This window comes from Linepithema humile, chromosome 1 (genome assembly GCF_040581485.1).
Source record: "Linepithema humile isolate Giens D197 chromosome 1, Lhum_UNIL_v1.0, whole genome shotgun sequence".
Taxonomy (NCBI): domain Eukaryota; kingdom Metazoa; phylum Arthropoda; class Insecta; order Hymenoptera; family Formicidae; genus Linepithema; species Linepithema humile.
Window position 1 is genome coordinate 34,977,147 of NC_090128.1, and position 13,155 is coordinate 34,990,301.

At 43.5% G+C, this 13,155-nt stretch overlaps 1 protein-coding gene across 2 annotated transcripts in view; it reads left to right on the plus strand.

Moving 5' to 3' along the window:
- sowah (sosondowah) overlaps nucleotides 1-13,155 on the plus strand; it is a 134,990-nt gene that overhangs the window by 110,992 nt on the left and 10,843 nt on the right. For both annotated transcript variants that reach the window (XM_067347736.1, XM_067347735.1), the window contains one exon: nucleotides 1,126-11,267. In XM_067347736.1, the coding sequence (XP_067203837.1) occupies nucleotides 1,126-1,155 (30 nt within the window). In that variant the 3' untranslated portion in view covers nucleotides 1,156-11,267. The remainder of the gene's footprint in view (nucleotides 1-1,125; nucleotides 11,268-13,155) is intronic.

The window sequence follows — 13,155 nt, forward strand, 5'->3', positions numbered from 1 at the left end:
GTAAAGAGACCAGCACGAGAACGACAATGTGTACGCGCGTTTGCGAACCATGTGAGTTACGCGGCGCGTCGCGTCGAATTGCTATTTACTCGCAGACTGATTAAAACGCGCTGACTACGCTCGACGTTTCTCTGTGCAATATTTTTAAACGAAACGAGAATTGGTCGCAAAATTTTCAGTTAATGAAAAAATATTGACGCAAGTAAATATGGGAATTCGAAAAACCGCGTTGGACAATAGAAACAGATTGTTAAACAAATTTGCTAAATGTCGGTTGAGAGAAAAGTAAACTGGTGATACAATTTTTTCATACAAATATTTACAATTGTTTTACAAGAATTTATCTTTTGTATTATAATTTTATTGACAAAGAAAAATGAAGATTTAAGATTCTCTACGTTTCATATTTTGATAGAATCTTGTTGCGAGGAGTAAACTGTTCGGAGAATGTCGATCGAGGCGGGATATTTTTGTTCGCGATATCGTTCTTTTTTTTTCTTTACAGTTAACGACGCGGTAACCCTTTTGCGAACGAAGGACGCGGGAATGATCTGGCGGATGGCGGTTCGCGCGATTACATATTATGCTAAACACGCGAAAATGGTTTTTTAAATGGAACATCTACATTTATGTAGTCAAGCTGGAGCGTCGTTGGCCGGCGCGGCCGGCGCGGACGGTCAGAACGGAGAGCAACGGTGAATTAAATGCAATTTTCGTCCACCGAGGCATGCATAACAAATTGTCGAACGTCTTTATACTTAGAAACTGCGTGCGACATTATGCACGTAGCACGGGGGCAGGACGCTATTTCGTCGCACGGTCGATTACAATCCGATTATTATGCCTGCATAATGTCCACTGTCCTCTCTCTCTCCCTTCGTACGTGTAAGCACGTACTCACCTGCACGTAATACGACGAGAGTAGTGCGTGCGGAATTTCTAAACGAATGCAATTTAAAAAGGAGCAATAAGGCAGAAACTGGCTACCGCGAGTAGTGCCGCCACCGCCGCCGCCGCTGCCGCTGCTACGCTCGATCCTTAAAATTGAAAATTAAACGTTTCGTAGCGCACAGTGAATTTTGAATAGCATGTCTAACCTGTACCTTCACGCTTCTTCTGTTTCAGGATCCGACTTCCGTGAGTATAGGTCATTAAGTTACCGCCAAATGCTACAAAGTAATGGGTTCGGCCCGAGAAAACCGAGCCGATGGTCAGCAATTAATTGCGGGCCGTCGGTTTCTTCATAAACACGAGTATTCGTAAAACGTTTGCCGACCGGCGAGAAGTTTTGCGCGTATCAACATGCATGTAGTTTACATTGCTAATCGTTGAAAAGTATGCCGCGCTGAGGCGAGGCAAGAGTCGAATCGCAGCAATAATCTGTAATTTTAATGTACGGCAAAACTTCTCCGATCGAACATTAACGTAATTTTGTTGCATACGTATTGGGGATTGACGCTTTATCTTCGTGGACATCGTTGCGTGGTCATCGGACGAACCGCAGGGCGTAAGTATCTTGATACAATTTTTTGAATATATTTAGATACGAATACAATATATGAAAATTAGCCGTACCTTTCTTTCGACATTTATTGATGTAAATTGCTCCGAGATACACTGAATGGTACTTATCTGCAATTTTCGCACAAGTAATTTTCGCACAAGCACGTTGCATTTCAGAAGTTATCCGGTTTAAGGGGCCCATACACCAACCAATGATTATTATTCCATTTCTGCCTGTGGTAATGAACGAGGAACAGTCAAGAATAATTATTAATCGAAGTAATAACAATGTTCGCAACATGAAATGCGAATTTAGCACATACTAATTTTGCAAATTATTAGGTAACTTCTACCTGCTGGTATCGCGCAGCATTAATTATACATGTGATGCAATAAGATTCTCTTTCTTCCCGACACGAATTATCTCATTTTTCTCGTGCAGACCGCGGAAAATATACGCACATTCGTGAGTGCTGTTAATTTTTGAAAAACTGGAATCTCGTGATTCCAGCATAATCGGCCATTAACGATGCCGCGGTCGATGGTCGCGCGACGGCTGTACACTCGTCCCGATAAATCGAAGAGAAGGCCCCGCGAGCCCCAGGCCCCGAATACGAAATGACGGGACGGATAACTGACATCTCTATAGCAGTAAAACTGCGATCGTGGCGCTCGCGTCCCAACGGGGGTCCTCCAGACGTCGTCGGAGACATCCAGCACCGCGGGCGGCCATTGTCTCAGAGGGGTCCCAAGGGCCAACCCCGGTCTTGACACGCACGAGGGGGTCGTAGCACCCCGTCGCGGCCCTCACAAAATTAATAACCGAATTTCGGCTATCTCTGCCCGGGCCAGAAGTTATCGCGCGCGCGTATGCCCACCTGAGCCTTCCGCCACGGGCCCACGACGCGGCGATTCGAGTGTCGCACACCCACGCGACGCGCACGCCGAAAACGAATGCCGGTCAAGTGAGTTATAATAAGAGTGGGCGAAATTTACGGTTTTATTTATTATTGGAACATGTTGAAGGGGGGTGCAGAAAGATTTAAAGGGAACGAGAATTTCGTCGCGCAATCTTACACCGCAATCGTATTCCAATTATGTGTGTTACTTTAAATGTCCAGATTTAATAGTTATTACATAGAGCGGTATTCGAAGAATACTTCCCGCCGTAGAAATATCGAAATTTATTAAGAGATTCTTTTAACTCGATAGTGGCTAACTAATGATTTTCACGACTACATTTGAATCTTTCGGAAATAAAACCGAGAGGAAGGTATCGTTCGCTTTGCGGTATCTCAAATTTCTACATCAATTTCCACCGCCTTCCCTCTCGCGTCGCGTAGGTATATCGTGAGTCGCGCTATATACGGGCAATTAAAAGCGTACAACAGAGACATTTATGTTAGCATTAACTGCCTGTTAAGACGAGAAACCACCTAACCGTGGAAGGTGTAATTGGTCGACATGCTGAACCTGCAGCTCGTAAAAGCACAGCGGGCGTGCCTCGTATCACAGTTTTTCCGGCGCAACGTTTACAAATCACGTTTCGTTCAATTCATTTTAATTCAAATTACAGTCTCGAATGCGCGGCCACAATCGATAAGTCGAACGGAGAATACACGATGAATTCTTGCTGTACGATATATTCAACGCGTTAAGAAATCGAGTTTGAATAAAAACTTCCCACTTTTGAAGTTATTAAAAAAGATAACTGTTCCTCGTTCGCTAATTACATGGCTCGCCGGAAAATGGAAAAATAATCATAAACAAATTTACAAGTATACACCGGAACCGTCGGTCTGCCGATCTTAACATTCTCATCAAACGCATAATAGACTGCACGGTCAGATAAGCCTGGAAGCAAGAGCGTTTGAACGCTAGAAAAGAAAAATGAGTTGTTATTACTGCAGTTATTAATACAGATCTGCCGGTGGATAGTGTAATTGTGCCACAACGTGGCCAGCAAGTATAATTTTAATTGTGATAAATCGTAATTACGACAGCCTTCGTCCGAGCGCGAGCCAACCGCGACATGCAACAAAGAAAAACTCGAATCTAATACGCCGTGTCGAAATGAAATGTTTCAGTTTGTTCTCGCTATTAAATTATATTCTTTTAAAGTGTGTGAAGAATAAAAAAAAAAAGAAGAAAGAATATCTCTTGATTTTGCGAACGAGTGCGGACGAATGTACGCGCGACTGACCGCACAGTTATGTGCGCGACCTCTGAATATGTTACTCTACATTAGTACAATGTTTATCGCGTTATAAAAAGTTTCTCATTTTACTACGAAAGTATCACACTCGTTTTACGATCGTGTTTACGAGCATAACACTGGGTGTAACAATGTCATTAGCATAGATCTAACATAAGGATAGTGTAATTGCGTTACAATGTAACCGGTCGGCCGATCGCGTAATACAATATACCGAGCGCTCTAAGAAGTAACGCATTGCGTGCGAAAGAGAGGCAGGGCGGAGTTGACTCGGCAGAGCGCGCGCGCGGTTCTTACGTTTTATTATTAGTACGCATGCCGCTCGTTACGCTACCATTCGCTCGTACGAAGATGCACATTCCCGGCGATCCATTTCCCTCTCCCTCTCTCTTTCTTCCTCTATCTTTTTTCCGGCCGCGTCTTCGATTAAAATGCCAAACGTCGGTAGCAGAAAGTAGAAAGAGAGGGAGAGAGAGAAAGAGATTCGCCGTGATACGCGATATTGTTACGCGTGTACACGTTGTAACTGTCCGGATCCGTGACGGAGTCACGCGATATGCATTATGCACGCACGTAACGCCGCGCGGTGCGGCGCGGCAGCAGACGTTTCCGCAATCAGTCCCACGATGCGCCACAGACGACTCTCGCTCGCTTTGTGAGAAACGAGTCATTGACGTACGCCGTTTGCATTTTCGCGTTCGGTACGCGGAAAAAAAGCGGACGTCTATCTTTCGCGCGAGTTCTATGCATTATTAATACATGGCCGGGGAAAAACCGGCGGGTTAAATGGCGCGAGCACAATAACGCGCGCTAATTACACATCGCCGCGTCATTATTTTCGACGGCGCACCAGCAGCGCAATTTAGCGCGCGCATCTTACATAAATGCAATCTCCGCGTATTATCACGAAACTACGTTTTCTCGCGTATCAGAACTGCTGCGACGAGCTGCGCGTTTAGCTCGAACGAGAACGCGTCGTTTCGCGTGTGATATAACAAACGTGTATGCACTATACAGGTTCTCCCACGAGACGTCTGTCAACCGAGAAAAAATTTTATTCGACTTTGAGCTGCGCGCGATGTTTCGTTTCGAAATTTAGAATTTAATACGCGTGAAAACATTGACAAATGTTAAGAATCTATTTTCACATAATTCTCAAGAGTAAAATATGCAGCAGACTCGCTTCTTCCTGGAATATTCTGTAGCGATGAGAAAATGTCTCGGTAATTCGAAGTAGAGTTTTTTCTCGCGCGGCTAATTCAATTTTGCGCACGGCGTCGTCGTTGTTTGCAAATGGTGAAAACTAATTGTGAGACAAATCCGGCGTCTCGCTTTCCCTCTCGCTAGCTCGATGAATTTAACATTTTCTTCTTTTTTCCCCGGTATTGTCCGCGTGTAATGAAGGGACGCGCGTGCAAGAAGAGGAGCCGTATGCGTTGCTCCCGGAGCGACTTTCACCGCGCGTCTCGTCAGCCACCTGTCGACGGCGAGCCGGCAGAACGGGCGATCGTGCGAGCGCGAAAAAATGTCGCGATGTCGCGATCCGCGCGGCGCATCACTTTCCGCGGCGGACCTCCGACGCGCTATGCAGGGGTTCATTTACGACAGCTGCATTACCCCTATGCGACGCGCTATTACTTTTATTAGCATAATGACAGGCGAACAACTCAATTTGCATGGAAAATCACACAGGCCCCGTAACGAAGTTCGCCCGCGGATCCGCGTTGATCGGTTTTATCGGCGTATATGTATGTATATATGTATATCGCATATTGTGTGTAATATATAAATATTGTAGAAAGGGCGCGGTGGGAACGGAGAGGAGAGGTCTACTAGTCCGAGTCCGCGTGGCGAATACCTTCTCCAGAATACCGTTCTCTCTTTCTCTCTTTCTCTGCGCGCTGGATAATTCCGTATCATCATCGAAATTGCCGTCGATCGTCGTCGTCCTTCTCGTCCGTGGCTTGATTGAGAGTAGTCGAGGATCGTTTGCCACCGCACCTGATCCAATCGTCCATTCGATAATTGGCGCCGGTAATGAGACGCAGGATTACCTGCTCGGGTAGTTCGGGCAAATTTTTGCGGTAAAAAAAAAAGACGTGCCGTTCCTTTTAAAGAAAAGTAATAAGTCCGAAATTCATTTTGCAAACGCTCGGCGAAATACTTGCGTTTGATTCGTTCAACTCGCATAAAGTGACAGCTGTCTAGAAATGAAGATAAATACGAAATGGTTTTCGGGGCGTGTAACGATTATCGCGCGATTATTTGTCGGTGGTTACATTACTGAAATCGATGGATACAAATTTGATGAAGTTTTCGATACCCCAAAAAGGAAATGCGGTCTTATCGATGCCCGTTTATCGATTAAAGTTTGCATGCTTCTTGAGATACCATCTTAACGGTGAAAAATTCGTATTATTTTGCATTTCTGACAGTAAACGTTATTACGATATCAGCGACGATATTATGGAAATCGTGCTACTAAGATTAAAATCAATATTTGGCTGCCTTACATTAATGGAATATTTTAATACAAATTTTTCTCTGCCTGTCAAAACCTATCAACTTCAATTACGTGTCATAAATCGAGGTGCTCCACTTCTGGAGAAATACGTAAATAAAGCAAACAAGGATGAAATATAATTTTTCCACAGAAAATAGAGAATGATAAAATATAAGAATTTATCGTGGTTATTAGAATGTGATTACCCCAGTCACTTGGATCCCACACTGATTGACAAGCTGCAAAGATTATTTAGAGTCGAATTTTATGCGTCGATCGATTGGTATTATCGTCTCGCGACGATGTGAACGATTAACTGAGCTGATCGTTTCGATTTTGGCGCCGGACGCCGTAAAAACGCGATCACGACGCTGCGATCTCGGACGCGATGATACGGATCTGGCGAAATATTATGTAAATAGAGGCGTGCGTTAAAACGCGCGCGATTTAGAGCCCGCCTCTCTCTTTGCCTACCTGTCTGCCTGCCCGGCAGGAGATACCGGTGGATATAAAAGGAGCATAAACATTTAGCGCGCGCGAGCGCGCTTAAACGAAATTGCTGTAATCCCCGGTCGAGGCGGGCAAAAGCGCCGCGCGTACGCGGGGGAAAAGAATCGTGGGCGAGGGGGTACAACGGGTAGGAGAGAAAGAGATGGAGAGCGAGAGGGCATTAACATACCGATTTACATAATGCGTATAATTCGAGCAATTATGAAGGGAAATATACACAATTTAATATAATGGCGGATGTTTAGGGCCGGCGCTATATCTACCGCGGGAGATCTCTCCGGTGTGCGACTAGAGAGAGAGAGACCCCTCTCGCATCACTATGCATATGTAGACGCGTCGAGGTATTCGCGAGAAAGGGAAGACGAGCGCTACCGACAGTTTTACGCGTGTTACGCAGCTGCGTATCGTCGCGAACAATCGTGATCCAATGATGGAGTTAAATGCAACCTAGTCGGCAAGCCGAATCGTCATGTTACATCTTGTACAAGCGTCGCTATTGTATCACGGCTCTACGAAATGTACCGAAAACACACGTGAGGTCCCGAGGTATCCGGACAGGAAACGAGATAATGCGAGACGACATTTCAAAATTACATAGCGCGTTTCGGCGATAAAAGACCACTGATATGTTATCTAACGCGGTATTTACATGCTACATCCTTATCTAGTGTTAAAATCGCTCGCGAGTTCGACTTTGAGTAATAGCGTTATAGAAGTTATACATTTTGCGCTTTGCTACGCTTGTTGTGTATGCTTTATTTTTTTGCGGAATAACACGAATAAATTTATAAATTTATAATCTTCTTTACGATAAAATTTTAATTATTCGGAAATAATTGCAATGTTCTTTGAAAATAGCGATAAAATCATTGATTCTGAAGCGATAAAAATGTTGTTTTTCTTTTTCTACAAACTGTTTCGTGATACAAAATTAATAGGAGGTTCAGAAAATGAAAAATCTAGCGTATACGCATTAAAAGTATTCTAAAAAGCTTGACCGATGAATCGTCGTTCCTCAACTTTCAAAGCGCCTAGAAGGTTAGTCCCTAATGACACAGCACATTCACGCCTACCTTTTACTAGACAAGACATTGATTGATACAACCGGCATTTCTAACATATTTTAATTTATGTTTTCACACGACGAACATGAGTTTTCCCGGGATGGCTGGCACATTTCTCATTGAAGCTGTCAGACGCTGTAATTATGACAAAAATATTGTGCAAGATAAACGTATCTTTTCATTTCTAATGAATAAAAATGTAAAAGATAAAGCAGCGCTTTAATTATTTTTTAACGAACTGCATAATAAGCGCACAGGCTTTCGAGCGTGCTACGCATACTTTATGCTTTTCTCAACGTGTTTAAATAAATTACGCATGCACGTACGTCTATAAAATATATTTTTTTTTTACATACATATATATTTATTTTTCTAAATTAATTCAATCCACTTAATGTTAATATTAATTTCTTATACATTATCTTCATTATTTTAAATGTTAAGAAATTGCAAACTGTTGGATATTCGATAAAAGAAAATCAACAGTTGGTAGCAGAGCGTGGTTACGATTCACGGACCTCTCGTACGATTTTCCATATTTTGTAATCTCTGTGTGTCATCATTTGAATTATCGCTCTCTTGATCTGTCTCTATTTGATTATCAATATTTTCTTTATCTGATCTTCATAATCGTTTTCCACGTCATTGTTCGTGTTATTATTATCCTCAGTATTATTAGTGTCTGATGTATCGAAAATATCTAATATATTCCATTCCTCCGTAATATTATTATCAACTCTTCCTTTATTAAGAAAAATACTTTCTTTTGTAGTTTCATCGAAAATTACGTTGCGCTCTTCAAGAATTGCATTTCATTCTAAATCATACAGTCGATATCCTACTCGTTCTCGCGAATATCCCAACACAAACCACATATATAAAATTTAAAAGTATGGAACTTTCGGGTCAAATCACATCAAGTATTATTTGATTCCGTCAAATCGAAAACAACTTTTTATGTGCAAATTTTAGATTATCATGAATGTTTTTCTTGTTTTTATCGCATTGATCGCGATATTGTAATAGGAAGATTGCGGCGAGAGAAATGGAACGCAGAGATATTTCCGAAATTTCACTGAAATGTGTTTTCCAAAAGGAGATAACGGCGCGCGGATAACTAACGAGACGAGGCCGCGTTTGTCAGTTGTACACGGCAAGCGTACTCTCATTCCAATTAGCGTTACAGGCTGAGCTAATTGCTCGATATAAATCGCCGTGACTTAAAAACATTCGAATAATTAGACGGAGCCGCAGGTGCATCATCGGTCTTTTTATGCGCGTTTAAATATTTAGTGCATTTCGAATTGTCACATCGTTCTAACGACACGTGTGTCAATTGCAAGCGGATAATGAGGAGAGGGATATCGCATTCGAAAGCGATTCGCTGTATTCACCGTTAATAAGTTCCATTAGCACTCGCAATCGCAATCTATAGATTGACATACCTCGAGCGCGAAAAACGCAAGAAAGGATTTTGTATCAATCGGCTCTCTGCATATTTTGATACAGTCTTAACCAAGTCAGAAACAAGAAGTTCAGTTTTGAGCGTAGTGCTGATAACGTCACTTCTATCGAAATGAATGCTATTTTAATTAGCACACTCTACCAGACGCATATTGCGAATATTCATGCGCTTAAACCGTGCGATTTACATTTTTCTCATTAAATAGCTGTGGCCGACACCTTCCCAAGATGTATACTGAACCAAGACGTGACGGAACCATGTGTAATATTTAATTCGCTGGTCATAAGTGCGTCGGCTGGCGGATCAGACTGACCGAGGGGGGAAAGTGGGAAGACGACGGGCGGGTGGAGGCTTCGAGAGGGTGTGAGAGGGCGACGGCGAAGGAGGACGAGGAAGAGAGGTCCGCTCGACTCGCGCGTATCTCAAGATCTATCTGAATAATAACGTGTACGACAACATGTCAAATTATACAGAACCGCGACGCACGCAGACCTGTACAGCTCACACGCTTACGAGCGACCGCGTGCGTGCATGCGAGCGAGCGAGCGAACGAACGAGCGTGCGTGCGTGCATGCGTGCGTGCGTGCGTTCGCTCCCATGTCGGCATCGGTGGACAGGAGGGAGCTCCGGGGGTGGTACGAGGGCGACATGTGTTCGCGGTGGCGGTGACTCTCTCTACAGCAGTTTTATAATTGCCCGGACTGGATATCGTGCCCGTTCGTTGAACGAGATTCGCGAAACACCGTTGCGTTTCACCGACGGGAATCGAGTCGATCTTAAACCCTGCAATCCACCCTTCCTCCTTCCTTGATTATTGCCTTCCTGCGCCAGGGCCGCCGCTTCTTTAAAATACTTTTTATTTCTCACTCTTGCATCGGTTTAAAACGACTATTATATATAAAAGAGAAAATACTTGTTTTTACATAAATATAAATATTGTTTTCACGAGAAACTTTGCAGTATTTTTTGCATTTGTTTGCAACAATGTTTTCTGCATTCTTAAAAGACGCCAAGAATCCCGGAGACAATTTGTTAAAACGAACTTTGTACAGAATCGAACAGAGGACATTATTTAATGGAAATTAGCTTTTCTTTGAACAAGCCATCAAGCACTTCTTGCGCTTCTCGCAACTTGCACAAGGCGTCGTGGTAATCCTTTTTTGCTAGAAGGGTATGGCGGTTCTTACCTCTCGCGACTTAGCCGACCCTGCGCACTTTCCACCATCTCGTCACGGAGCTACCGGTGACAATTAAATCACAGCTCCCGCTTGATCATGACGGATCGCCGGCGTGGCCTCGCGCGCGCGTCGTTGCACGCTTCCGATCGCTACTTTGCCTTGGAAATCTCCCCGAGTTTCCCTCGCCAACGTCTCGGCGGATCGCGCGTATCGCGATCCTCATTTCGTCGCTCGTTTTGCACGCGGAAGCGTCCTTAAGCCCTATTCAAACGATGCGGTATGCGTATTCGAATTGTATTACACAAAACGTAACATAATCGAGAGTAATAGCGCGCCAACAATGTATTAGAAACGTCACATCGCAAATATCATCAATGTGTATAAAAAAAAAGCGGCGATATCAATGGAGCAAAATCGGTCGCAAATCGGATCGTTCAAATGTGCCTTTAGCGAAATTATACCGTATCGCTGGCTATCGCGGGTCTGTACACGATCGTCGGCCGCGTGATTGCTGCCTGTCAACAATCCTCGACGTATAATACGGACGATAATTCGTCGCTACAATCGCCGGTCCGCCGCAACGCGGTAATGACAACGATGATGGATCTGCGGCGCGACGCTGAACTTTGTTTGCTCGAGTGCCACGCGACGTATATGCAAATCGTGCTTGCGCGCTTGTGCTATATAAATAAAGTCTTAATTAATACTAACGAGGCTGACGCGTAGATACGTGTAACTATCGTCCTTTCTGTTTCATGCCCCGCGCCTGTCCACTACGCATCCTGGATGGACGGATATGCGCGCACTTCAACGTGGATCGCCGCAGTATGTAAGTACGATGTTTTATTAATATTGTCGCGATCATTTATCACACGGGGAAATTTTATGCATAGCATCGTTTTACCTTTCAATCTGGAAGGCAATTAAATTAAAAAAGAGTAATGACTTCAGCGTTTGCACGCGCGCCAATCATGAATAATCGCACAGGCATTCGTTGTTAAAAATTTTTTCCGCGCAATTTGATTTACACAGAAAATAACGATTCCGAGATCGATCGCACGTTTTATTTCGAGAAAGTACCCTTTTACCAGCTTTCGCGTGAATCCTCTCTCCGCATCGAGAAATCTGGACGAGCACTCGTTCTCTCAATTATCGGTTATCGTCAATCGAAATTACTTTATCGATCTAAAGCGCTGCTATATTAGCCCCGCCAGAGCCCCGGCCAGCACGGCGGCTTTCGATTACTCGGCAATGTCGGCCTGTCTGATGTTGGCGCTGCTCTCATTATATGGAATATGAGCCTGTGCTAGCTCTCCTCTCGACGGCCCTTCGATGCCGCGTATCTTTCTACCAGCCACCTGTGTATCACGATCATCTGTATCTAGTATCTCTCTGCGAGAATTTCCACTTAAATTATTAATACAAAAAATTTTGTATTCTTGATATTTTTAAACATATTAAGTTTACAAAGTATATTTTAACACGAATTAGATTTTCTACTTTTTTTAGCGTGACAAAAATTTTCCATCAATACAGACTTTATCCGGTAATTTTTACATTTACATTTATTTTTCACACATATACTGTAAAAACATTAGCGTGAGATTGCAACTATAATATTATAGTGGATAATTTTGAAACCAACTGCTGCAAATGTAAATTTTTATATGTATGTAAATTTACAGCTTGCGGACAAAATTAATTTCTAGTGCTGCAATGAAATAGATCGCACAAATTGAATTAATTATTTTATGTATATATTTGCTTGTGCAGTCTGCTTCATTTTAATTTTAGAAATTAATTTTGCCTATAAGCTGCAAATTTACATATCTGTGGAAATTCACACTTACAATAATTGATTCAAAATTACCCACTATAATAGTTGCAATTTTACCAAGTTTTTTATATTATACACGCAAATCTATTTCCGTCTGTAACGCGTGGAATCGCGGTCGATTATGGGCAATATGGTGTACCGTAGTTCGAGGCAATGCCTACGGCGGCGGGGGAGTGAGAGGATGATCAGGTATATACGCAGAACGCGGAGGACTCGCACGAGGCCCCGCGCATCCATGGACCGTGGACTCTGCGGCCTGCGGTGCTGGCCGAGTACGTCGGGGCTTGGGGTTAATACGGTGGCCGGTGATGCACGACCGACGCAACGCTGCGGGCAGAGCGGCTGACCGCACGCCAGCTGCCCAATGCCGGTCCGACCTGCCCGCAAAAATCTGTAGCTGACCCTTGTGCCCACGCGGGGAGCGCTTCGCCTTCCTCCTTCTCCCCCGAAGCGGCATCATCCTGCCACCCTCGTGTGTTGCGTCCTCCCGCTTGGAATATTACTCTTGTACGTGGCTATCGGCTCGCTCGGTCCATCACTTAATGCCGTACAGGGTGTTTCCAAATTGCCGCCGGCCGTAATGTCCAAGGACAATCCGCGTTCCGACTGAAGAGAAAGTTCTGGTATATGTGAACGCTCTCGCGTGCGTTTAAGGATACCATTTTAATTGTATCGGTCAGTGTTATAAAGCTGTGAATCCATAAATTTTTAAAGCCTTCTCTACCGAAAACGTCTGAATAAAATTAAAAAATATATTCACAGTAATGTAATAATTTTCAGCTTTTATATAAAAATACTTTTTATCTTTCAATACAATAGTTCGTTCCTCTAATTTATCCGAAATTTTGTTTTATGGAATTACACATTTTTAATATTGCAC